Source organism: Malaclemys terrapin, chromosome 10 (genome assembly GCF_027887155.1).
Source record: "Malaclemys terrapin pileata isolate rMalTer1 chromosome 10, rMalTer1.hap1, whole genome shotgun sequence".
Lineage (NCBI taxonomy): Eukaryota > Metazoa > Chordata > Testudines > Emydidae > Malaclemys > Malaclemys terrapin.
The window spans coordinates 65,625,114-65,652,403 of NC_071514.1; the positions used below are offsets into that span (position 1 = coordinate 65,625,114).

The following is a 27,290-nucleotide window of genomic DNA, read 5'->3' on the forward strand; positions in this document are numbered from 1 at the left end:
TCTTTACTACAGGGACAGTAAGTATATGCTTTGTTTCCTCCAGCTTCCTCTTCTCCATTGAGCCAAATCCATAATAATCCATAGCTGTCAAAATCTTTCCTTCCCATTTTTTAGTTTTTACTTTGTTCTCTTCTTGTCTCCCTACAGCACAGTGAGTTAAACCTTTTCATTCTCACTGTGAAGGGCTGGCTACAGTGCAGGGGTTAATAAACAGGGGGCCATGAGGTGGTTATGTAGGGGGCAGGGACTGATAGCCCCGAGCCCAGCCATGCCCAGGGGGCTGTCAGCCCCAACCCCGTTAAATTAAAATTAAATTACATTAAAAACCTGAATTTAATTTATAAGGGGGGGGGGGGGGTTTCACACTTAGAGGCTTGCTGTGTGAAAGGGGTCACCAATACAAAAAGTTTGAGAACCACTGCAATAGTAGAAATGCTACAGCTGCACTTGCACTGATGTAGCCTGTAGATATGTACTACACTGTGGAAGGGGTTTGTCTGGTAAATCCAGAAGAATGCTTCCATTGATCTAGCGGCATCTTTGCAGGGACTTAGGGTTGCTTACCTACATTGCAGAGGGTGTGAAATTTTTCACAGGGCTGCATTACCTAGTTAGGTTGACTTTGTATGATAGAGCAGCCTTTAGACACTTATTCTGCTCTCTCTTTCTGCTCTTAGAATCACAGAAATTTAAGAGATGGAAAAAATGCTACTCTCAGCTGGTTGGGGTACTAGTGTAGGACTATTCCCTATACTAGAGCTTTGTTTTAAATGTAAAGTTTTAAATTTCTGCTGCAAAGGCTTAACTTTGCTCATGGTTGAGTTGTGTCCTTTTTGGGTCAGCCCCTTCATCGGGTCAAGCTTCCATACACTTAGGGCACTCACCAGGGGCGGCTCTATGTATTCTGCAGCACCAAGCACGGCAGTCAGGCAGCCTCTTCGGCGGCACACTTAAGGCTAAATGGAGGCGGGAGGGAAGGGGCTCGGGGAGGGCGCCGTGGGCTGAGGGAATCCTTGGGGTGCAACTATCAATAGCGATGCCGCAGGAGAAGGGCTGGGGGTACCGCTGTGTGGGCTGCGGCTCCCCGAGGAGCCGTGGGAAGGCCAGCCGCCTAGCTCGCGCTGTGGAACTTGGAGCGCGGCTGCGCGCGAGAAGCACAAACCGCCCCGCCGGATTGGCGCCCCGTGGGACAATATGGCAGCTATCCTCGCCCGCCTCCCGCGTCGGGCCGCTCACGTGAGCGTTCACGTGTCCGGCGGGGGCGGAGGGTTGTTTCCGGAAGTGCTCGGTGCGGGCAGAGCCGGGTTTAGGACGCTGCGGAGCGGGGCTCCGGCCGGGCTGGTGCGGGCTGCGGGGATGGAGATCATCAGGAGCAGTGAGTGACGGCGGGGCGCGCGCCGGGTGGGGGCCGGTTTCCCGGGGCCTGGCGTCACCGCTCTTCTCCTGGGCCGCTCCCGGGGCGCCGAGAGTGTCCTCGGGGCCGTGACCGGCCCGTTCGCCCAGCAGCCGGGGCTCCGCTGTGCTCGGGGGCTGCACGTGCCCCTGCGAGGAGGCTCCTGGTGCCGAGGAGGGGGGAGTCCCCGCGGGAGGGCGCCAGGCTGGGCTCAGCCGCCCCCGAGTGAGGGGACGGGGAGCAGTAGGTGGGCTGCCTGCCGCTGCCTCACAGGGGCCGGGGCTCCACGCGCGGGCCCTGCCGCGGTACCAGGCTGAGCTGTGACCTCCGGCCCGCTGTCTGCACCCCAAAGCCCGGCCCTTGTGCTGCTGCCTGTGGCCCTGCGCTGACGCGGTCCCTGGCCTGTGTGCTCTCGGGGAAGCCGCCGAACGTGAGCCGAGTCGTTGGGCGCCCTGCATTTTTGGCTCTCTCCTCTGCAGGCCCGGGGTTGTCCGTTTATCTCTAAAATGACGGTTCTCCTTGCAACTGGTCGCTGAGTCTCTTAAAAAGGCTGCGAGACCGAGGGTGGCTCTCAGGGCCCTGCTGTCTAGCTCCCGTGCGGTGGGAGGTGGGATGGAGGTTCCCGAGATGATAACAGCCCTGTTCTCAGGGATGTTTTTAATAATTTCTTTATAGATTTTAAGGATCACCTAAATAAAGTGTATGAAGCCATCGAGGAAGCAGACTTTTTGGCTATTGATGGCGAATTTTCAGGTACAGTTAAGATTATTTTGTGAACGTCATAGATTTGGAATTAGGGGTGCTGGGGTGATGCCATACCCCCTGACTTGAAGTGGTTTCCTTATATACGGGATTTACAGTTTAGTTCAAGGGCTCTTAGCATCCCTGCTATAAATATTGTTTCAGCACCCCTTGTGAAGGGGGAGTATTAGCAAATGGGCTAACAGAGATCTGCTGTAATGAATCTGCAGCTACTTTGCTTATGGACTTCCCTTTGCTGTTAGATGTAGTAACTGTCTTTAGAATTTTCTGTTGTTCTAAGATGCTTGAATAGGAAACTGAAATACTTAAAACAAAAGCGAGGTCAATGTTAAATTTAACACTGTACATATGGGTTATGTATTGCATAAGAGATGCCAACAGTCACTTGACAATATTTTTCACACTCCTGTTGGTTTGTCACTTCGTTGACTCTGGTTTTGGCTCCAGTAATGTGGCTTTAGACCCATCAACATCTGGTCATTGGTACCACATTCCATTCTATCAGGATTATTTATCTAACTGGTGAATGACACAAGTGAGGCTTTCATAGTTTTTCCTAGAACATGGCTTCGCTGCTAGCGTGTTATTTTCTCTGAACTCACCAGATTGTTTATGTAGAATGACATAGATTAATTGGCTTTTGTTTAAAGAGGGATGTTCACCTGTAATGGAAGAGGTTTATTTTCAGTTGAATGGTAACTTATACACATGTAATGTAATATTCTGTTAGTGACATAGTGGCAGACTTCTTAATAGTTGTCATTTGTTGCTGCTCCTCACCCAGTGTCTTTAAATAGCTTTATTTTTATAAAAAGAACAGGAGTACTTGTGGCACCTTAGAGAGGTGCCACAAGTACTCCTGTTCTTTTTGCGGATACAGACTAACACGGTTGCTACTCTGAAACCTTTATTTTTATGTAATATTTCCTATATTTTTTTAGGAATCAGTGATGGGCCATCTGTTAGCACATTAACCAATGGCTTTGACACACCAGAAGAAAGGTATCAAAAACTTAAAAAGGTAAATGTAAAACTTAAGAGTTAAAATGAAACTATTTAAGTATTTTGCCATCCTTGGTAGGAGGTGCAATGTATCTGAGACTAGAACAAACTGTTAGATTTGTTAGTAGTATATCAGTATGTCATAATAGGCATTATTCTGAGACAAATTAAGACTTTTGCTTCATTCTAAATAGTACTCATAGATTAAAAACTTGAATTCCAGCAGGAAAAATAGGCTAAATGTTTTTTAACTTTGCCTGTAGTCTAATATTTGGCTGCTAATGGGATGTTGGCAGGGAAACAGTGGAGTCAAGTAGGATTTTAAATTTACATTAGGTTAAAATAGTTACCCTTACTTCTGTGCTGCTGCTGGCATGGTGCTGCCTTCAGATCTGGGCGCCCAGCCAGCAGTCACTGCTCTCCACTCTGCCTTCAGAGCTGTGTGGTGGTATATGTACTGTGTGTATGTTTGTGTACATTACTACAGACACAAAGAAGGGGGACTCAATCAAATAAGCTTGAGAACCTTGTGCTAGACAAATAGTGGAAGGTGGGAATCTGATATCTGGCCTTGTACACAAGGGGAAGGGAGGAGGAAACCACACACCACCAAACAAGAACCCTTTGGGCAGCTGCCAGATGAAATGGGGGAAAAGAGAGGATTGCAACTTGGTGTTAGGGCTTGTTTAGATGAACAGTTAAGATGCAGCAAGCTGGGGTGTAAATCTACAGTGCTCTAGCATGTCCCACAATTATTGTCCATATGTACTTACTGCTGCACAATAACACAAAGTGCACTAGGGAATTTGTAGTGTGCAGCAGCAGCAAGGTCCACACAGAGTGTCACTGCGTGGCAGGCTGAAGCGCTGGAGATTTATACCCCCATTTGCCGTGCACTAACCTGCCATATAGACACGCCTTTAGAAATGGTGTTGTGGCAACAGCTTACACTTAACAACTTTGACTATTGAAGCTGTAATAGGTATCCTTTTTTTCAAAATACTATTATCTTCTACTGGAAGTGCTTAAATTACTTCTCAGATCTGGGGGTTAGGTTGACTGTCAGTCATGAGAAGGAATATGCCAAAAGCTTTCAGTACTATTTAAAACTAAGATTATATCTCAGAAAGGGAAGGAAGCCTTTTCTTGTAAAATACGTGCTAAGCTTATGATCATGCATATTTGCAATTAGCTATAAAAGCTACTACATTTGTCCCTTTAAAGAGTCTGTTGGCCCCAACACTAGATTTTTAAAGCAAGAATTTACCAAACTTAAATCATATATCTGTATATTTTATCTGCTATTGTTAGAGGTTACAGTTAGGATTATTAGAATTCAAGATATTAGAAGAATAGTTCTATTTTGCATTTTGTTTACTTTGTGGATTTTTTAGCTTTTTGTGTACAGTTCCACTGTCTCCGCCTGAGTAGTCTATCAGGCTCACGTCATGTGGGTTGTGTGAATAACAATGGAGAAGAGAAACAACTTTTGGAAAGATAGCTGTAACATTAGAAAAGCTGTCAGGAGGTACTTGAGGCATGTACATCTTCAGAAACTACTTACTTGAAGTTGAACAGATCAAGTTGGTGGTGTCCCTTTTAATATAAATAAAAAAGAACTTGTTTCTAAAAAGCTGGGTTTAGTTCATACCTTTGCAATAATGGAAGCTGAAACAATATTGCCCTACTACAGGAGAAACAAAGTGAAAATTTAGTCTATTCATTGTCCAAGCTGAATGAAGTGCAGAAAAAAAATGCAAAAATGAAGAAAAGGTAAAAATGAAATGCTAAACTTTAGAAGAAAAATAGAATGTTATTGGTAAGAATAATTTTCTTTTTAAACATGAGTCTTACGTAGCTAAAGATCCTTTTTAAACTAAGGTATTATGCCAAGGCATTTTCACTCGAGGTAAAGCTAGTAGTGCCAATATGTATCGATGAGGTACAGATATCTGAGGTTCAGACAAATAACTTTTTCCCAGAGTGCCTCTCAGTTGCATTTCAAAATGTATTGTAACCATTATTCTCACTTGTTTTTCCTTTTCAGCATTCCATGGATTTCTTGCTTTTTCAGTTTGGCCTTTGTAGTTTTAAATATGACCACACAGAAGCTAAGTATGTTATTTCCTTGACTTATTCCTAACTTTTTTTATACTAGGTAATATTGATAAGCTCTATTTTGATTTGTAACTCTTATCTTTCACAGATACATAATGAAATCATTCAACTTCTATATTTTTCCAAAACCCTTCAATAGAAGTTCACCAGATGTCAAGTTTGTCTGTCAGGTTAGTGGAAAAACAGGTTTACATGTATTGCTACTGGAAAACTTTTCAAAATGATTTTTGGGAAAATTCTGTAGTGGTGTCAATTTTGGTTTGTCCCTCAAGCATTTTTGCCTATGTATAATTCATTCTTCATGGATTTTTTTTTTTTCTTAGTGCATAGAGAAGGAAGCAAGTTTCAGTAAAAAAAAAGTCTTAGTGGGACCATATTCTATAAATGAAGAAAACTAGGTTGAAAAATGAAGTAAAGGTCATGCCCCTTTTTAAACTCCTGCTGTTTAATACAGGTCTTAGTTTTTTTTCTGGCGACTGAGGTGACTGTCTGAAGCTGACAATCAGATTTATGACATTATAAAGTATTTTCTTATCCAGCTTTTTTCTTGTTTTCTCTTCGTATCCATTCTTATTCTCTCCCTCTCTCTCTCTCTCATTGCTTCCCAAAGCTGTTGTGAGAATTTTTGGACTCATGAGATTTTGCCACATCAGTGCTTTCACTTGATTCCCATTCCCCCTCCACCTGTGGTCCCTCCCTCCCAACTCTTTCTCTCCTATGTCTTTATTTTTCTCCAGTCTCTCATCCATATATCTTTAAAATATAATCAGTATTCCAAAGATTGAGATTCATAGCCAGTGCTAAGCAGTAAAGGAAAGCCAGCAGACATCATCAATGTATAGTCTCATGTTTTGTCCACCTGACTCTTTTCTAACAGTTGTTGAACCTTTGTGCCAGACCAAAGAGTGGTACAAGTCATGTGTAGCTTGGTAGAGCCCAGAATGCACTTCTCTTTTTATTACGGAAAGTTGCATATGTATTTAAAAAAAATCTATATAGTAATAGATACATATGTAGAAAGCTTTACGCTCCTTTCCACCCTTATTACCATTATATTGTGCTTTGCCTGTGGTAGAAACTACTGCCTTGCTTGTTTCCATGTTGCCCTGGATATCAGGAATCTCATTGCCAAAATGGCTCCTGTAGATGCATTTGTAAGGTTTTTGTTTGAAAGAGTACACTTTTAAACAATCCTGAGCTTCACTTGGCTCTCTGGGCAAACTAAAATCATGACTCTATAGCTTCTAACTAAAATCAAAATGGTACATAGCTTCAAAGTGGCTTTTTTATTATAATTTAAACAGTGTACTACATATTAATTGGTGTTATGGTGGGTTTGATGTTAAGGTTTTGGGATGTATTGTTATCCATAGTGCGCAAGCCATAGATTATCTGTTACGCGCAAGTAAGTGACAAAATACTGATGGAAAGATTTAATTATAAATGACTTGTTCTGCTTCATTAAACTTCATCTTTTAATAAACTATTTCATTGCACAGACTAACTTTCTTGAGTTCACTAACCTAATACTTTGACAAAGAAAAAAGTTAGTATCGGTCTTTTTAAAACAAATATGTTTGAGGAAAATATCTGGGTTGTTTTTTAATTGACCTTTGAAATTTCAGTGGTGTTGAATCAGTCACAAAGCTGTTTTTTTGTTGTTGTTGTTTTTTTCAGAGTTCAAGTATAGACTTTTTAGCAAACCAAGGATTTGATTTTAATAAAGTTTTTCGCAATGGTAAGCTTTCTTTATTTTATAACCTGTTTTTATAGACTATCTTTCTTTTCCTCCATTTCCTGTTTAAAACCAAAGGCAAAACATGTACATTTTGACCTTTTGGTAAAGTTGCTAAGGTCATAGCTTATTTGGTGTTTTAATAATGCAAATGAAGTTCTATACAGTGTGGGGGGGGGGGAAAGTGACTATGTCCATCTACATTTTCTTAGAAACAGGTGAATGCCTACTTGTCTAAGCATAGTTTAGTGATGATAGTTTTACAGTGTGACAAGCTAGAAAATGCCATTGTTCCAGCAGTAAAACCTATAGGAAAGTTCTTTTGGAAAGATTACAACTTTGGTTTGTGTTTACCCACTAAAAAACAAAGGACTAGATAATTGTGATACTTAATCTGACAGTGCCAGAGTCATTTGACTTGTTCCTCAATTTAGGAACCTATATATTGCCGCACTTCTGCTCAACACTTCCCTATTTCAGCAGGTTTCGTAAGGTAATTAGTACCTGCAGGGCTTTGATGTTTTGCAAATGTTTTCTGTGAGATGCATGGCAACTACTTCAAAGCTCCTTGACATCCATAACCATCTGTGGCCTTGAGTTAAACTATATCCATATGGGTAGATCCCTATTCCTTATTTATTTGCTTTGTGGTAGCACTCAGAAGCCCCAGTCATGTATCAACAATTTGAAGGCCCATCAAATTCGGTGAGGTTCTGTGCAGAAATAGGGGTCTGCCTGTGAGGATCAGATTGCAGGAGCAGGGCCTAAAGTGCTTGTGACTCATTTAGACTTGAAGGTGCCAGCTGCTTTGGCTGTCTCAAAAGAAATCCATTGCAACTAGAGATAAGGAAAGGGAGGCTTAGAAGAAATATTTGAGGGATACAGATTTTTTTTTTCTTTTCCGTTTTTAGGGTGTAACATGACCAGGGTAGTGACTAAGCCTCTCTGAGCTGTGCAATATTTGCTTGCTTTTAATGATAAAATCTGTACAATGTTTTTCTTAGGAATTCCATATTTAAATCAGGAAGAGGAAAGACAATTACGGGAGCAGTATGATGAAAAACGTTCTCAGGCAAATGGTGCAGGGACCCTATCGTACATTTCCCCTAATGCCACAAAGTGTCCTGTGACTATTCCTGAGGATCAGAAAAAATTCATTGAGAGAGTGGTGTAAGTGGAAATATAAAAATGAAATCATGTCATCCTAATGTGTGCGTACTGTTCTTTATGTGGTAGTCCTCCATTCTGAAGTTGCCTAAAAACTTGAAGTTTCCAGTGTTCTGATTCTAAATTTGTCAGTCTTAACAAAATGTTCTTTTGAATGAGAGGGTTTAAGTCTGGGAAACTTCTGTTCCTTTTAATCAGGGTTTTTTGCTGCTTATCTGCAACTTTCAGTAATCTGTCTTCAGCTACATCAAGGGTACTCAAGTTGTTAGTTACATTTTTGACTCTTGACGGTAGTGTCAGTTTTCCAAAATCTCTGCTAAAGTTTAATCCAATTCTTAGTTTTTGATCTTGAATGGAAAATAATGGCCATGTATGTTCTGGCCCTCAAATATGAAGGCATTTAAGTCTACCCTTGGTTTCTGTTTTAGATTTCTTAATCACTCAAGATTTCATATTTATCACTATACTAATGTCTCTAAAAATGAAAAAAAAATACATATATACACACACACACATGTAAAAAATAATAAACGTCTTAAATATTCCATTAATCCTTCTTATAAAAGATTTGCCTTGCCTTTTGGCATATATCACTAAATGTTTTTGTGACAATAGTATTGTATTAGTAAAAACAAAAAATAACCTGTTTAATCTATTTCCTCCAGGGAGCAAATAGAAGATTTGATACAGAATGAAGAAAACAAGAGTTTGCAGTTGGAGCCATGCACAGGGTGAGTTTCTAAAAATAAACACTAGTTCTCTGGTAAAGAGAGAACTCTGAACTGTCTTCTATATAAGAAATTAGGTTTTACCTACTAGCCAGCTATATCGGGGGAGGGGGAAGCCTCTTTCTGCAGATAGTGTCAACAAATTTATCCCTTCTTTTTGGCAAGTCATTCTCATCAGAAAGGCAGATATATGTACAATAAGACGTAAATCAGTTTATCCTTGGAAAATTAAACTAGTGTTTAGCCCTTTAAATGCCCTTTAAAATACTATGTGATAACACCATGAGCTGTTTTATGTGCACTGCATGAATTTTTAACATAAATTTGTCTTTGACTTTGAAATATTTATATATGAGAACCATTAATAACATTACTCTTTTCTGCTTTTAAAGATTTCAGAGGAAACTAATTTATCAGACCTTGAGCTGGAAGTAAGTTACTAGTGTTAACCTCTTACCTTACCTACTGTATATCTGTGCTGTTTTTAACATGAAAAAATCTGGATAAAAAGCTCATCTATGCTAAATCTCATATCCATTATATTTAGATTGTTTCTCTTCTTAAGTAGTCTTGTAATAGGGCTAAACTGAACTAATGCTTACAAGCGTGGAGTTCTTAGGGGTTCATTAGAATCCTTTTTTTTTAATTGAGCATATTTCTATTCTACCACTTATAATTATTAAAATACATTGTACTGTTCAATTTACAACTAACAGATTAGAGTGATTATGTAATAACATGTGACTCTTAACGTACAGTGTGCAGTTATTGCAAACAACTGTAGAGCAGGAATGTATTCCTGCATAGATAGTGGGATTAATTTGAACGATAAATAGTTCTATAGGGTGTTATATTTACGGGTGATATTGTGGGAGATTGTTTCAAGTTGGCAGTAGTTCTTAAAATCCTGTTTTTAGAGGCTGTTCTTAGCTAAAATTGATTTGTGCTGATTCTCATCTTTAGAAGTAAATTGTATTTTAAAAATAGATAAAAAAGCTATTGAAGAAGCCATTTGAGTAATGGAGATGAGATGAGGTCTTTAAGCTGTTTAACAAATATATTTTCACAATGTTTTCCTTACCATTTTTGTTGAACATGAGTAAGTTACTCTAAAATACTTGTTTGGATATCTGCACATTGAAATAATGGGATTTTGCATTTTTTATCGTGGCAGATTTTTTTTAACAGCTTTGCCTACACTCCACAGCGAGCCCTCATTGTGCAGTGTGAATTTGAAGTACTTGTGGCACCTTAGAGACTAACATATTTATTTGGGCATAAGCTTTTGATGAAGTAGGTTTTAGCCCACGAAAGCTTATGCCCAAATAAATCTGTTATTCTCTAAGGTGCCACATTCTTTTTGCTGATACAGACTAACACGGCTACCACTCTGAAACATGTGGAATTTGCGTGTATGTGCATTCCTGAATGGGTAACTTAGTAACTGCTTTTTTGAATAAATTTCTTTCTGAAAAAATGCACAAGCAGTACCTTAACCCAACATCAGATTACACAGATTGATTTAATTGCACTGAAGTCAAGAAGTTGAGTTAGAGTTCTCTCAGCAACAGTTCAGCTATCTGCATAGTATATTAAGAAACTAACACTAATTGTTGAAATTCTTGAGATACACAAGAAGGCCAAATTATTGAATACCTTGGTACTTTGAATTTGCCAACTTCATTTTGGTTAAAAGCTGCCTTAATAGTTTTTGCATTTAATATTAAGCCTGTCTGTAACCTTACTACGAGTTGTGTAGCTATGAAAATTAGTCTAGTTGAAGATGGAGCTGCGGTATACTAACTGCCAAATTAGTCATAAACTATAGTTTACCTTTCACTGTTTGCTGTAGGTATCCAAAAGGTATCCATGTTGAAACTCTGGAGACAGAGAAGGTAATTAATTGACTAACAACATACTGTCTTAGATGCTTGTTCTGTGTAAGGGAAATCTCAGTCCTAATGAAATTTCATGCTACTTGACCTCTAAATTTGCCTGCTGAAGCATTGTTATGCAAACTTTTAAACTTTCATTAAACTATGATAAAATACTTTTGAATAACCTTAGTGGCTTGACTTTAAAATCCATGAGGTATAAATACAAATATGACATATTTATATTAAAAGTGTGTGAGTGAAAACTATAATGGCTATCTAACATTCAGTACATTGAGAGTATGAAGTTTTGGTCAGCTAATTGGTTTGATAACAGAACAATAATTGCAGCAGATATTCAGCATTAACTTTTTCCCAAAGAGCTAGGTAAACAATATGAACCCCAAATCACCTGAAAATACTGGATTAAAAAAACCCCCTGAAATATAGGGAAACTTAGTATGATAAATGTTTTCATTCCAACCAAAAAGCGTATTTCCCTTAGGATTCATTATGTGAGTAGGTTCAGCTCAGATAGCCTTGTTAAAATTATAAGCCCCTTGAAAAAAATTAGCTTATACAAGAAATACTGTAATATTAATAGGTAAACTGTTGCAGCTAAACTCTGAGTATAACCGATGCAATTTAGCTTTGTTTGCAGTAGAAATTTAGATAGCAAATTGTGATTGGTTCATGTATTAGTGTTGGGATTCTGTTTTAGTTTCTCAATTTTTTTGTCAAGCTATTCCTGGAATAATTTACTTATGCCATTACTGCTTTCAGAAGGAAAGATACATTGTCATTAGCAAGGTAGATGAAGAAGAGCGCAAAAGAAGAGAACAGCAGAAACAAGCAAAAGAACAGGTAAAATTTTTAGTATCCTTGTTTGTTCTTTCTTAAGGTAAAGAAAACGCTGTTCATTTTAATTGAAATGTTGGAATTGGGGAAGAGACCTGACTGACTTGACTTCCACATGCTTATGACACTGAAATTTCCCCACCTCTCAACTCCAGTGTCCTGCCTCTTGCATTGGTGATATCTGATCCTTCAGAGGAAGGAAAAATCAGGGATATGCTTGACTAAGTAAGCAGTGCTGTGCATGATGGAAGTGGAGGGGGATAATATTTGTACCTGCTCACTGTGACTCTCTGCTGATGTCATGGAGCATATTACCTTTATCTTAGCAAGCATAGCTAGAAGATATTTATCATTACTCGTCTCTTAAAAACTTGCTACAGTATTTGAAAACCTTCAGTAGTAGCTAACTGCATTCTGAAAAGTGTTTCCTTGTACTATTTTCAAACTGAAGTGACACCGTGGAGCTAGCAAGGGATGTTAAGAGTAACAAGAAGGATTTCTACAGGTATGTTCGCAACAAGAAGGTCAAGGAAAGTGTGGGCCCCTTATTGAATGGGAGAGGCAATCTAGTGACAGAGGATGTACTAAATGCTTTTTTTTGCCTCTGTCTTCACGAACAAGGTCAGCTCCCAGACTACTGCACTGGGCAGACCAATATGGGGAGGAGGTGACTAGCACTCTGGAGAAAGAAGTCGTTCAGGACTATTTAGAAAAGCTGGACAAGCACAAGTCCATGGGGCTGGATGCACTGCATCCGAGGGTGCTAAAGGAGTTGGCGGATGTGATTACAGAGCCATTGGCCATTATCTTTGGAAATTCATGGTGATTGGGAGAGGTCTTGGATGACTGGAAAAAGGCTAATGTAGTGCCCATCTTTTAAAAAGGGAAGGAGGAGGATCCGGGGAACTACAAGCCAGTCAACCTCACCTAAGTCCCTGGAAAAATCATGGAGCAGGTCCTCAAGGAATCAATTTTGAAGCACTTAGAGGAGAGGAAAGTCAGCATGGATTCACCAAGGGCAAGTCATGCCTGACTAACCTAATTGCCTTCTATCATGAGATAACTGGCTCTGTGGATGAGGGAAAAGCAGTGGATGTGTTATTCCTTGACTTTAGCAAAGCTTTTGATATGGTCTTCCACAGTATTCTTGCCAGCAAGTTAAAGTAGTATGGCCTGGATGAATGGACTGTAAGGTGGATAGAAAGCTAGCTAGATCATCGGGCTCAACAGGTAGCGATCAATGGGTCCATGTCTAGTTGGCAACCGGTATCAAGCGGTGTGCCCCAAAGGTTGGTGCTAGACCCGGTTTTGTTCAATATCTTCATTAATGATCTGGAGGATGGTGTGGATTGCATCCTCAGCAGGTTTGCAGATGACCCTAAACTGGGAGGAGTGGTAGATATGCTGAAGGGTAAGGATAGGATACAGAGGGACCTAGACAAATTAAGATGATTGGGCCAAAAGAAATCTTGTTGAACCTCATCAGAAGTGCAGAGCCCTGCACTCAAGAAGGAAGAATCCCATGCACTGCTACGGACTAAGGACCGAATGGCTAGGTAGTAGTTCTGCAGAAAAGGACCTAGGGGTTACAGTGGACAAGAAGCTGGATATGAGTCAACAGTGTGCCCTTGTTGCCAAGAAGGCTAACGGCATTTTGGACTCTATAAGTAGGAACATTGCCAGCAGATTGAGGGACATGATCATTCCCCTCTATTCGGCATTGGTGAGGCCTCATCTGATGTATTGTGTCCAGTTTTGGGCCCCACACTACAAGAAGGATGTGGAAAAATTGTAAAGAGTCCTGCGGAGGGCAACAAAAATGATTAGGGGGCTGGAGCACGTGACTTATGAGGAGAGGCTGAGGGAACTGGGATTGTTTAGTCTGCGGAAGAGAAGAATGAGGGGGGATTTGATAGCTGCTTTCAACTACCTGCAAGGGGGTTCCAAAGAGGATGAATCTAGACTGTTCTCAGTGGTGGCAGATGATAGGTCAAGGAGTAATGGTCTCAAGTTGCAGTGGGGGAGGTTTAGGTTGGATATTGTGAAAAAGTTTTTCCTTAAGAGGGTGGTGAAGCACTGGAATGGGTTACTTAGGGAGGCAGTGGAATCTCCTTCCTTAGAGGTTTTTAAGGTCAGGCTTGACATAGCCCTGGCTGGGATGATTTAGTTGGGGATTGGTCCTGCTTTGAACAACGGGTTGGACTAGATTACCTCCTGAGGTCCCTTCCAACCCTGTTATTCTATAATTCTTATTCTCTTACTTTGACTTGGTGTCAAAAGCAAGGCCTGAGTTTTTTTTATTGTACCCCTCATAACATTAAGTACCTCAGTTATTCTTTTTAATGAAAATTAGAGAAGACTTTAATAGCTGTCTGTTTCAGTCTTTCCAGGATAGTCCTGAAACTGGGCATACAGTTCCAGATGTATGGCTTGCCGTACTGAATTGCCTGCTTTAATGGATTTTTAGTGCTTGTAATTCTTTTCTTTGGGACATCAAATGGTTTTGTGCTAAGAATTAATTGACTAGTCACAGTAGAACTTATCCAGCCATAACTACAGAGACTAAGGTTCCCCATAAATGTTAAAAAGTTTTCTTAGTTAGTAGCTCTTAAGGTGGATAAATAATGGATAAAGTAAGAAGTGTTTTTAGTATTGTCCTCTTACCATTAGAATGAGCATAAAGAGTGGGTTTCCAATGCTCAAACATCTTCCCTTGGACTTGCTCTCTATATCCTTATGTGAATCTACTCTACCAGATCTGCAGGTTATACATGTATGAAACATTTAAGCCTTAAATGCATTACTTACAATGACTGAGTAATTACATTTAAATAGAAGTCGTGTGATGCTTCTAAGTGAAGTTGGTGCACCACATTTGTACTGTAGTATGTTGCTGAAATAATACTTTTAATGTAAAAATATTCCTTACTGTACCCTAGCTCAATAAAAATGCATTGTTCTAAGAGCAATCAGAGGGCTACTACCTTGGTTCTGGCCACAGAAAGGAAGAAAGGAAAGGAAGAAAGACAAAATGCAATGAATGTGACTCATTTAGGCTGCAACTTCATTCACTTAACATATCTGGCAATGAGTCACACAGTGCAGATTCATTCTTTCCTTAATCATTCCCACTTTTGAGGGCTGCCGTCAGCCCTCCCCCTTTTCAAGTTGGTCCCAGTCCATTGTTGGGACCCCATCACCATTTCCTTGTATGGGGACTAAAGTGGGCTTGAAAAAAAACGGGGACTATACCTGATGTTTGGAGCCCCAGCCCCTCTTTTCTTAGGGGATTCCTTCCCCTAAATCCATTTCCAACTCCTGTTTATCAGGGAACTGTATCCCCTCTAATGAGTACCTGCACTGGACACCTGTTGCATGTATTACCTAAGTTGCAACATCTTGACCTAGCCTCCTTCCTTGCATCTCTTGGTCCCTCACCTGCTGTGGGAAGGTGATGGTGAAAAATTCCTTTCCAGCTCCAAATGAAAAAAGCAACCAGCGCAAACCCACAGAAGATCATAAAATCCTGTCCTACTTTGATCCCATGGGTGGGAAGATGGGTGCTGCTGATCAGTGACTGAGAGTGCACATTCCTTCTGGTATGCATGGGGTATAAATACCTCCCTTCCCTGGTGCACATGGTCAGTCAGAGCCTCCATCTGGTCTGACCACTTTTCCCACCTTGGCTCTGCTCAGGTAAGTCTGTCTCCCTTTCCCCCCTCCCTTGTAACCCAGATGCAGCAGGGACATCTAATGGAGTCCTGTCCTCCTTTCCTCCAGCCCCAAAATGCACCTCATTCAGTTTTGCTGATTACATTATAGAATAATGTAGTAGCTTATTGTATACAGCATGCAACTCACAGATCAGTATTTTGAACTAATGGTGTATAGGTTAGCAGTACTTCCAAATACCTTACAGACTGAGGTCTGAAATCAAGACAAATCTCTAAAATATCAAATGGTTGAGTCGTGAGATGTCTGTGTCTGTCTCTGGGGCCTGACAAAAGTCCTGAGTCTTCAGCAGAAAAATGCCAGGCACCCTTTATTGAATGCATGTTTCAGGATAAAAATTCAACCTGTTTTGAGCATGCATTATTTGCTCATAAGTGGAAGGCCTCTTTGGCTTGATATTGAACACCCCTTTCTGACTCAGCTAAACACACTTTCAGTGTGACTTCTTTCACCTCCTGCCAACTCTCTGCTTTCCCTCTTGCAACTTTTACTGCTAAAGGAAGATTTTGAAAAGCATTCGATGGAGGCTTAACTCTGCTGTTATTGAAGTCAATTTTAAGTCTCATTGACTTCAGTGAGAGTAGAATTAAAGCAATAGTGAATTGTTTAAAAAAAACACCTCACTGCTTGTGTTTTTCCTTGGCAATGTAGGCATTGAAATGAGGTGGTAGAAGTTTTTTTCACTCTTGCTCTAATAGCAAAAGCAAAGTTCATCAAATGGAAATGAACAAAAACATTTGATACTATTGAGCAGTTTTACTTTTAGCCCCATAGTATTGCAAACAATGTAAAAGTTTATAGTATCTGACTTAGACATTCCCAGCAGTTTTCAGGCCAGCTTATGCCTATTTTATAGATGGGGATATATGGCACAAGTTGACTTGTCTTTATTTACACCATTAGAGAGACAGCAGATACCAGTGCCCTACTCTGACCACAATAATACTTCCACAAATATTTGCCTTTCCTAGGGTCTGATCTGATTATCATTTTATGAAGTATACAGAATGGGGGACCTTAATTTGAGTTGGAGTTGCGGGGATATTGTCTTGTTGTCACAATATACAGACATTGCTGTCAGTTATTTGCATTTATACTTCACTTAATGATACTTGAAATTTTGCAGGAAGAACTCAGTGATGCAGTGGGATTTTCCAGAGTCATTCATGCCATTGCTAATTCTGTAAGTTAACCAACACATTGTGGGTGTTTTTTTTTCCTTCTCATATATACCTTTAGTTTTCAGCTGAGGCCTGGCCTGACATGAGTAATTAACACTTGGAGGGAGGCCTCATTACTTGGCGGATAGGATTAGAGAGGTAAACGGATCATCAGGCTGAAAGCAGAACTTTTGTGCTAAATAAGATAAGTAAATAGGTCAGTAGGCTAAAAAAACAGGATGTCTGAGCAAGCTAAGGTAAGAGGGAGAACATCCAGGGAACCATTTACTAGCAATGGACAAGATTAATTAGGAATGCAGAGAAGAGGTCAACCATCAACAATTTATGGACACAGCATGCTGCACAGGGATTGGTTTTTGCAAAGTAATCAAGCCAATACAAAAATGTCATGTATAGTAAATGCAATGAGATGTGTAAATGTATATGAAGGGAGAGGGTTTCTGTGTATGTTTGGAGGTGTGATATACCCTGCATTCACCTCCCTGTTTTTGTTTGATAAGCTCAGTGTAGCTTTGCTGTATGGCAAATAAAGGAACCTTAGTGATGAAATCTAGAGTCGAACTGAGTTTTTTTTAGATCCCAGAGAACTGGATGAAGTGTTCTGGATAAGCTGAGTGGAAAAGGTCTCAGGGAGTCCCAATGTAGTTAACAGTAAAAAGTTGATAATTCACATAGAGTATGAGGTCCATTACTACTAAATTGTACAAATAAGCAAATACTAATGAAGTATGACTTAAATGTATGTAACTTTAGAGCCCTGCGCGGATACAAAATTTATATCCTTGGGTCTAAAGTGCATAAGTGCAGACCTGCTGTGCTCTATCAGGAACCACAACGGTGATAGCAACAGCATGTGGGGCTGCCGTATGGGAGTATGGAAGCTGCTCGCACACGCTAGTGTGACCGGGGCAGCTGCCGGTGAGCCTGGTGCCCGTCCCAGTGGCCAGGGCTGGGGATGGTATATCCATGCCAGAGGAGCTGCCTGGGTGGGGTGCTGGCTCCTGTGAACAGCAGCCCGACATGCTGTTACTTTTGTTGCTGTAGTTCTTAGTAGAGCCCTGCAGCTCCGTGGATATCCACATCCATGGATATAAATTTTGTATCCGTGCAGGGCTCTACTTGACGGATCACTACTTGACTTTAATTAAGATTTTTGGTTATGGCAATGCTTTGATATAAAATAAGTGTAGTGTATCCTTTTTTAAATGTCTTTAGTAATATGAAATTTCACTACACCTATTCATTAGATCTTTTAAAAAGTGAATAATACCAATTTCTTAAAGGAGCTAACAAGATTCTGAGTCATTTAATTTTTTTTCAAAAAGGACATAGCTCTTGTTTTGGCTGTAACCACAAGGTAAAAAGCATAACCACAGTAAGAAAAAGCTCAACTGGGTCTGCTTACTTTCCACCTAAATATTCAAAATAGGTTTTTAAATGGTTTTGCTATGGTCTCTAGAACAGGACTCATCGTGTTCGTACAGTGCCTGCCACAATCGTCCCCTCCCCTCTTCTTATTGCTACTGCCACTGTACAGATGATTATCAGATACTTGAACTGTAAAGACTATGCTTGTCATTCAGTATAGTAGTTTGAAGTTAAAATGTAATGAATTGAAAACTGAGTGAAACTGCACCAGAGCCTTTTCCGTAACCTATTTTGTATACAGTAGTTTGAAATGTCATTCACACATATAATGGACTCTTTCTTTAGGGCAAACTTGTTGTTGGACACAACATGCTACTGGATGTCATGCACACGATCCACCAGTTTTACTGTCCCCTACCTGAAGTAAGTGGCCTTGTCAGTCTTCAGGTAATTAGAAAATGTATCCTGAAATTTGAAGTAATTCATCTGAAATCTATTGTGGATGGAAACTTACTAGGGGGTGTTGAACAAACTAAAATAGAATCTTTAAAATGCTATTAGAAATCTGTTTGCTTTCTGGAGATACTGGCCCATAGTTCATTCAGTTTTCTTAAACCCTCTACTAGGGAGAGTTTGCAGTTAGGGCTGAAATTATCTCCATCATCAATTTGGTAACTATCTTTGAATGAAGTGCTGCAGTAAGAGATGCAACGAGAGATGCAAAGGAGGGGAATTTCCCACACCTAGCTATTCTTTTTAGTTGACAGATCTCAGGAACCCTCCCAGATTGAAGTGTCAATAGAGGAGGTTTTGGAACAAACTGATAAATTCAACAGTAATTTGAAATCTCAGGACCGGATGGTAATCACCCAAGAATTCTGAAGGAACTCAAACGTGAAATTTTGAACAGAGCTGCTTACTATGATATATAAACTATTGCTTAAATTAGCCTCTACCAGAAGACTACCGGATGGCTAATGTAATGCTGATTTTTAAAAAAAGGCTCCAGAGGCCATCCTGACAATTACAGGCTTCTAAGCCTAACTTCAGTAGTACGCAAATTGGTTGAAACTATAGTAAGGAATAGAATGATCAGATACATAGATGAACACAATATGTTGAAGAGTCAATGAGGAAATCCTGCCTCACAAATCTATTCTAATTCTGGGTCAATTAGGGTGACTAGATAGCAAGTGTGGAAAAATTGGGATGGGGGTGGGGGTAATAGGTGCCTATATAAGACAAAGCTCCAAATACCAGGACTGTTCCTATAAAATTGGGACATCTGGTCACCCTAGGGTCAACAAATGTGGACACGTATCCAATGGCTATAGTGTACTTGGACTTCCAGAAAGCCTTTGACAAGGTCTCTCACCAAAGACTCTTAAGCAAAGTAAACAGTCATAGGATGAGAGGAAAGGTTCTGTCATTGATCAGTAACTCATTAAAAGGTAAGAAACAAAAGGTAGAAATAAATGGTCAGATTTCACAGTGGAGAGAGATCAATAGTGGGGTCCTCCAAGGATCTATACTGGGAAAAGTGATGTTCAACATAGTCATGAATGATCTGGAAAAAGAGGTGAACAATGAGGTGGCAAAATTTGCAGCTGATACTAAGTTACTCAAGACGGTTAAGTCCAAAGCTGAGTGCAAAGAGTAGCGGGGATCTCACAAAATAGGGTGACTGGGCAACAAAATGGCAGATGGAATGCAATGTTGATAAATGCAAAATAATGCACATTGGAAAACATAATTCCAACTATACATACAAAATGATGGGGTCTAAAGTAGCTGTTGCCACTCAAGGAAAAGATCTTAGAGTCATTGTGCATAGTTCTCTGAAAACATCTGCTCAAAGTGGAGCAGCAGTTAAAGTGAGGATTCAGGGTATTAAATGTATGTTATTGAAACACGTAAGTTGAGTGCAAATAAAAATCAACTCGAGTATGTGACTTTATGTACTATAGTATTTCTAACTGTATACCTCAATCGCTTTTAAAAGCATTTGTCCTTTAAATTTTCAACCCATATATAATTGGACATATGTCCTTATTGTCCTTGAGCTATTTTTAATTGAGACTTGAGTATAAAACTAGTAACCTTTATGAAGTGACTGTAATTGAAAACCTAGTCTGACTAAAGATATGTTACATTATCATGTTTAGCCTTTATAATCCCATATCACTAAGTATTTACAGTGCAGGAAAGCTAATTGGAAATGGCAGTTTCCTATGGAGCATGAATAAATCTAAAGAAGAGTATAATTATTGAAGGACAGAATTGTCTTCAGTGATCAGGAGTTGCAATGCTCTATGGCAGTGGAAAATTTAAGTTGTAGGAAATCAAGTTTTAAGTTCAGTTTCAGAAAAAGGAAAACTAGGAAGTCAATTGTGTACTTGCAGCTCTTGGCCCTCAATGCTGCTTCAGCAATTAACTGGGTAATTAGGTGCATTATACTTGTTTCTTTTAAAATTCCTTACATTTTATGTCTTAACAAGGCCTCTAGCGTTAATGGAAGTGTTTTACTTTCCTCTGCTGTATTTTAAAAATAAAGTTCTCTTCTGTGATGTTTGCTAGAAGCTGAGTTGTGATATGGAGATGACATTATGAAATCTAATCCCAGAAGTTGGAGGATAAAATCAAATTGATTATAAGGATGGGAATTGCAGTACTGAAATATTGGAGGGGGAGGGTGTTCTGATTATTTAAGAAGTCCTAATCTACTAGCCTGGCCTTTGTTTGTGTTAGGTGGGTAAGGATACAGTACTAGTCTTTGAGGAAGCAAGAGACTGGCTGGAGAGGGGTCACTTGTGTCCTGTACAGGCATCATAAACTTTGAGGCTTTTTCAGGTGAGGCTGTATGTGAGACTTGGCTATTAGATGTGGGAGAAGTGGGTTGAGGCTTGTTTGAACTATGTTGGCACATAGGCAAATAGGGAGTCACTTGCTCAAGAAACCATCTTTAGACAGGGGTGTAACATGGCCTTCTTGGTTATTAAAGTGCAAGTGAGGTGCTGTCACTGCTTCTGAAGTCCTCAGATTTTTGGTCAATGTAGTTATGGTGTAGGCTGATTCTTTACCTACTCCTACAAATGATCAAGAGTCTGCACCCTTCGATGCTGTTGAGTCATTCAGAAGTTGTCACTTGCAGCTTGCGTTAGCCCTCTTTCCCTGTGAAAATAGGGAGATCCAGAATCCAAGGCCATCATTAAGGCATTTTGGCTTCTGTTATAGAAGAAGGTTGGCAGCTGAGAAAGAAGGGGCAGAGTCAATTAGGACTTGTATTTGTGGTGGGGATTTTCAGACATTGGGAAGAGTGAGTAGTGACTGATTATCTGGGGATCACCTTTGTAACTTTGGGTGCCTTAATGCTGTGCTGCTATGGCTCAGAGCCCTGACACTAGTAGCCAGCCGACAAACAAAGACTCAGCCTGGCCTCCACCAGTTTAATTACTCCTTGCAGGGTGACTCCAAGAGCCCTTCTGGTCCTGAGCCTCTCCACATTTGTCTAACCTGAGTTCTAAACCACCAGACACTGGGACTCTTCCCTTCTGGTTTGTCACCCCCAAAAGTGTGGAAACAGTCCTCAGTTATCAGCTCACTTTAGCAGACACTCCTCAGAGTTTGCACACCAGAGACCTGCTTGGGATAAAAATAAACAACATTTATTTAATAAAATAATCTCAGACTCAAAGATGAAATAGTAAGGAAAAAGCAAACAAGTTAAGGAATATAAACATAAAGATGCAACTTCATGCTTTACGTTTCTATATTAGATAAATTCCTTTTTCTAATACAAACTTACCTATTGCCTTTGAACAGTTTCCCAGCTTGCCCCCTAGCCTTAGGTGATGAGATCCTGTGTTCACAGGCAGCGCCCTCCACCCCGTCCCTTCTGCTGTTGAGACTGTCCCTTAGTTCAGTGCTTTTCATTTCAATCCCCACCTTCCCTTTTAATATGGCTTGCAGTTTTTTCTGCCCTGACTATGGTAATTCATTGTTTCTCAGAACAGGGGAAATTCCCTTTTGATTTGGTAGCTGGGGTGTCTGTGTCTTCCCATTAACTGTAATGGTACATTATTTGACTTTTCCTGGGTTGTACGATGGATTGTTACTTGTCTGCTGTGAGATATATTTGAAGATGCATCTGAAGAAGTGAGGCTTTTACCCACGAAAGCTTATGCCCAAATAAATCTGTTAGTCTTTAAAGTGCCACCAGACTCCTTGTTGTTTTTGAAATTGTAGTACATATCATGAGCATAGTATTCTGTATACGTATAGTTGTAATCAGTCTGTATACATATTTCAGATCATCAAGTTCAGAACATTACAGGTTTTCATAAAAGACCTTATTCAACATATTTTTGTACACAACATTGTATACAACCTGTGGATTCAGTTGCTTACTCTGTGAGATTCAGACCCACTGTTCTCTCCTTGGAGTGTCTGAGCCCTGATTGTCACACCCCCTTTGTGAGTTTGATGGAGCTGTCTACTGGTGTCAGGGCTCTGAAGGCAACTCATGGCTGCAGGACAGGTGGTGACAGAACCCCTTACTGATCTGGGTGATCCCCAGAACATCACAATGACTTCTCCCCTTCTGCCCCCTCATAAGGGTTTTAGCTGGATTACTTCCCCCCTCCTCGTTGGGCATAGAGTGGGGTTCTGGTATACATCTCTGCTGCAGAGAGTGGACTCTTCACCTCTACTAGCAGATTCACTGCCATTTCTGTGTGAACACAGAGGATGGGTTTTCTCAACCTTCCCCAGAAGCCCCAGGTGACCATCTGTTCATATGCTTCATTGGCTCAAAGAGTTAATGTTTAAGAGAATGAGTTGTCATACACAAACCCCTTCTAAGAAAGGGCTTAAGCATTTCATTAGTAAAATATCTCCTGAAAATGAACATTAAATTAATTCTCTACTATGAAATATATAAGAAATACTTACTAATTTTTTCAGTTTTCTGTAGGTGATTAGCTCTAATATCAGACAGAACATGGAGGCTGCCATTGTTAGTATGGGATGGGAAAAGCACTAGCTTCTAATGGAAAGCGGGGTTTGGGTTATACCAAACTTCTTCAGGTTAAAAGTTTTTGTTCATCTTCTGTAGCAGCCTTTTCAGTTATCTTTGCATAGCAGAATATTGGAGATGGCTGGCAGAAGGTTTAGGTGAAAAAACAGTGACAAGCTAAAAGGTTATAATCCTATAAAGTGAGTGTGAGCAGGCATTCAAAGGGCTGGTCTACACTGTGGGGGGGGATCGATCCAAGATACGCAACTTCAGCTACGCGAATAGCGTAGCTGAAGTCGAAGGATTTTGGATCGAATTACCTGGGGTCCAGATGGCGCGGGATTGACGGCCGCGGCTCCCCTTTCGACTGTGCTACCGCCGCTCGCTCTGGTGGAGTTCCGGAGTCGACGGTGAGCACGTTCGGGGATGGATATATCGCGTCTTAACAAGACGCGATATATCGATCCCGGATAAATCGATTGCTACCCACTGATACGGCGGGTAGTGAAGACGTACCCAAAGAGTGTAACCAAGTACATTTCGATCTTAAATAGAAAAGAATATAGTCATTGGATCTTACTTTAGAAATCTTAGTGGATAAAAGAGTTGGAACCTCTTGATCAATATCTATTTCAGGGTAGTAGAATGCCTTATGAATTTTATGCTGTTCGGATTTGATAGTAACAAAACTTTGTTTTGAATTTTAGGACCTAAGTGAGTTTAAGGAGTTAGCGGCATGTGTCTTTCCCAGGTAGGCTCATCTTCAAATTACAATTGAGCAGTTTTTTCACGGATATCAACTGTCAAATTCCAGCTATCTTCTTGGCTAAATTAAGCATAAAATTATGGTTGTGACTCGTATTACAATTTGCAGTGATTTAAGAACAATTTAGTTTAAAAATAATCTTACTGTTTGCATTTTAATTCATATTTATGACATTGCTGATTGCATCGCCCTTGTCAGAATACTTCTTAGTCAAAGAGAAGCCTTTACAAAAAATTCTTTGTATGAAAATTATTTGCTATTAATGTTACTAGTTTCACCTTTTTATCAGGTTTAGTTTGACTTTTTCTAGTGGACATAGCTCAGTTCTGATGCTCCCTGAAGATCTGTGTTAATGACTTTCAGCATCTTAATGTTGTTGTTTACCACTGAGTAAAACAAAATATCCTTGAGTGTTTAGCAAAATTGTTTATAAAAGCAAAACACTTTATTCTTACCTCTTAAATTTCATTTTTAGACTATTGGATACTAAACTGATGGCAAGTACGCAACCTTTTAAGGTAACTTACAAATGTAAATAACTATAATCTTTTTGTGTGTGTTTTAAATGAGTACTGAAATACAAGTAATATTTTGCTAGAAGATAACCAATAATAGAATGTTTCATTTATAAATACTACCTCTGTTGTAGCAGGATGACTTCATACTGTTGTAAAAACTCTCATCTAACCCTTCTAAAACTACAGTAAATGAGATTTAAAATAAATTATAATACTTTTTAAAATTCCATTCTTTCATGGTAAAAACTCTACTAGATGGCTGGTCTTGAGCAGTTAGCTTTGGGTCCTGGACAAATGTAAAGTTCTTAATTGACTCTGCCGAAACTAATCTTCTACGATTTCTACTGAGAGTTAATACAAGAAAATGTTTCATGAATTATCCATCATGATTTTCCACGAATTCTGGGAGCCCCATTCCTGCAGTCCTTACTTGGGTAACTATCCTCTCAATCAGTGGGATTTTTGCCTGAGTAGGACTCTGGGTTTTTGAGTCCCAGGTGCATCATTTTTGTTTATAGACTCATTTGACTGTTCAAATGTAATTTTAACGAGATTTTTTAAATGTCAGTTGAACGGAGTATTCAGTTAAGTTCAATTTAATGCTGTGTTGTACCACAGTTGCTGGAATTTATATCCGTAATACTAAACTATTAATTTGAATGTAGGATTTCATCATGGCCAAATTCTATCTGTATAGTAAAATATAATTTTTTTAGGTATAGCTATAAGAATTGGTTTCCCTATTTTATATACACAAAATAGGCAACTAACCCTTCTCGTGTGTGTGTGTGTGTGTGTATGTATGTGTATGTATGTGCATCACACACTAGGATAACAATTCAAAATGTTGCATAAATGGAAAAATATTTGTAGGACCAATATCTTAAAGGTAGTCTTAACTTTCTAGGCACACAAGCTCTTGCAGTACGTGTGATCTGTACCAGAACAATATGGGGCACTAAAGGAAAAAAAAACTATTTAATTCATAATTATGAATAAGAAATATGGGCAGTTAGCTATATTTTTGTCCTGTTCTAAGTGGGCTGCAAATCTTAACTTCTGCATATGTTATGTATTAACTTGGTGTCCCCTTAATTCAAAAAGCACATTGCTTTTACTACTTAAAATGTGGTTCTAATTAATGAGACTGATAGAATGGTTTTGCTTTGTGAATAACTGTTGTTGCATCCTGAATTGTCTGTCTTCTTGTGGACCTCTTCTTCAGGGGTAAAAGTAATTTAAATGACTTATCGGTACGCAGAGCGGCCGGGGTCCTGGGCAAAGCAGGTGGCGGGCAGCTCTGGGCCCCCAGAAGGGGCGGGGCCTCAGGTGGAGGGGGCAGGGCTGGGGCCAAAATCCCCCAGCCAGCCTTTCAGCGCTGCCAGGCTGGCACCACCCGGGGCTCCGGCAGTGATTTAAAGGGCCTGGGGCTTCGGCTGCTGACATGGTAGCAGCAGCGGCACCGGGAGCCCTGGGCCCTTTAAATTGTCGCCGGGACCCTTTTAAATTGCTGAGCCCCGGGGTAGCTGCCCCTTTTGCTCCCCCATCAGTGGCCCTGCCAGTATGGTCGGCACTTTCTTGCCGGTATGCTGGATCGGACCAGACTGGCTTACTTTCTGCTCTTCTCACATTCATGACAGCAAATATTAGGTCCTGCAAGTTGCTTGCTCATCTGGATGCTGAAGCCCTATAGTTTTGCAAACTCTCAGTCTTTAACTTTTAGAAGTTTCCAACTGGAAGGAAATGTTGCTTACATGTACTGCTGTTCTTCTGTGGCACATATATACTCCTTGCATACTGAGATCAGTCTGTGTGAAATTAAAAACGCTTCCTAAATATCACATACCAGTTAGAGGAATGAATGGCTAGGCTAATGATCATTCTGCAAAACTTTCCTGTGTGCCCCAGGACTGAGTGAATTCTAAAGGCGAATGGTGACCTGATGAAGCAGGTGACTCTAGAGGTGCATACCTTGCAATAATAACTTCTGTAGCTTTTTTGGGAGGGGTGGGGGGCAAGGTCTTAATGAGTAAAAATAACTAATTATGTAGCAAGTATTTCAGTCTTGTGTTGAGCAGTACTGTTTGAATCCAAATAGATCTGAAGGCTTTTGTGACTTGTTATCAAAATATTAGTTTTCATGTTGGGTTTTGTGTTTAGCTCACATATTTCAGTGATATTTGCTTTGGAATTTTTATGGTACTTATAATTTTGGGTTTGGGGAGGGGGGGGATAGAAATAACATTATCATTTTTGTGTACATGCCTTGTGCATCTAATTGGGGTTTTTGGATGCCATGCAACAAATATTCTGAGCTTGACCACTGGGTTGAAAATTATTTGGCAGGTTCTTAATATAGTTTTTAAAGACAGTGGTACTTGTTTATCTTGTTTTTCAGCTCTGGTGGCTAAAACTTTGTTCTCAGAATAGGTCTGTCTGAGGTAGTGCTAGTGCAAGCCTTCCCACCCTATTCTACCCATGTAGCTTTACACTGGATGGATGGCCACTGTGAGTGAGGGTATTCCAGTCTGTGTTCTGTTTGGTTCTTGGCTTCTGGTGATTGTCTTGAAACATAAGAGTTAAACTCAAACCACAAAATTACTACATATATTGTAGATAGCTGAAGTTGTAGGATGATAGCGCAGCTGAGTAGGGAGAACTAAGTTCTACTGATTTAAAGTGGTTATCACCTTGAGCAAGTTGCTGCATGTTTCTCTCTTTGTACAATGGAGAGACTAATGGTGTTATAAATACAAAGTATTTAGTGACCCAAATAATGAATTAGACTAGATTGTCTTTTTATTTCAGATTTAAGAATCTTCGTGTAATGTGTCAGTGACTACTTTTGTTATATTGAATAAAGCTAGTCAACTAAGCTAATGTATAAGATTTGCTAACTCTAATAAATCAGACACCATATAACAGTGTAACTAAACTGTTAGTCTATTTCTATTGCTTGGCTACCCCATTAAGCAACAGTACACCTTGTTGTATATTCTTTACTATCTGTTTAAACAAAATCTCACCAGCTCAAGTACCAATATTTTTGGTTAGCTATATCCTTTCTGGGCAAG

At 39.9% G+C, this 27,290-nt stretch overlaps 1 protein-coding gene across 2 annotated transcripts in view; it reads left to right on the plus strand.

Moving 5' to 3' along the window:
- The first annotated feature begins 710 nt into the window (after positions 1-710).
- The window catches only part of PARN (poly(A)-specific ribonuclease), a 151,163-nt gene continuing 124,583 nt past the window's right edge, over positions 711-27,290 (plus strand). The window contains exons 1-15 of one of the 2 annotated variants that reach the window (XM_054041870.1): positions 711-1,375; positions 2,069-2,146; positions 3,097-3,176; positions 5,205-5,272; positions 5,364-5,445; positions 6,953-7,013; positions 8,015-8,180; positions 8,843-8,908; positions 9,298-9,336; positions 10,758-10,800; positions 11,563-11,643; positions 16,496-16,552; positions 18,264-18,341; positions 23,640-23,683; positions 24,174-24,216. In XM_054041870.1, the coding sequence (XP_053897845.1) occupies positions 1,195-1,375; positions 2,069-2,146; positions 3,097-3,176; positions 5,205-5,272; positions 5,364-5,445; positions 6,953-7,013; positions 8,015-8,180; positions 8,843-8,908; positions 9,298-9,336; positions 10,758-10,800; positions 11,563-11,643; positions 16,496-16,552; positions 18,264-18,341; positions 23,640-23,683; positions 24,174-24,216 (1,167 nt within the window). In that variant the 5' untranslated portion in view covers positions 711-1,194. The remainder of the gene's footprint in view (positions 1,376-2,068; positions 2,147-3,096; positions 3,177-5,204; positions 5,273-5,363; positions 5,446-6,952; positions 7,014-8,014; positions 8,181-8,842; positions 8,909-9,297; positions 9,337-10,757; positions 10,801-11,562; positions 11,644-16,495; positions 16,553-18,263; positions 18,342-23,639; positions 23,684-24,173; positions 24,217-27,290) is intronic. The other variant, XM_054041871.1, reaches the window with a different exon arrangement.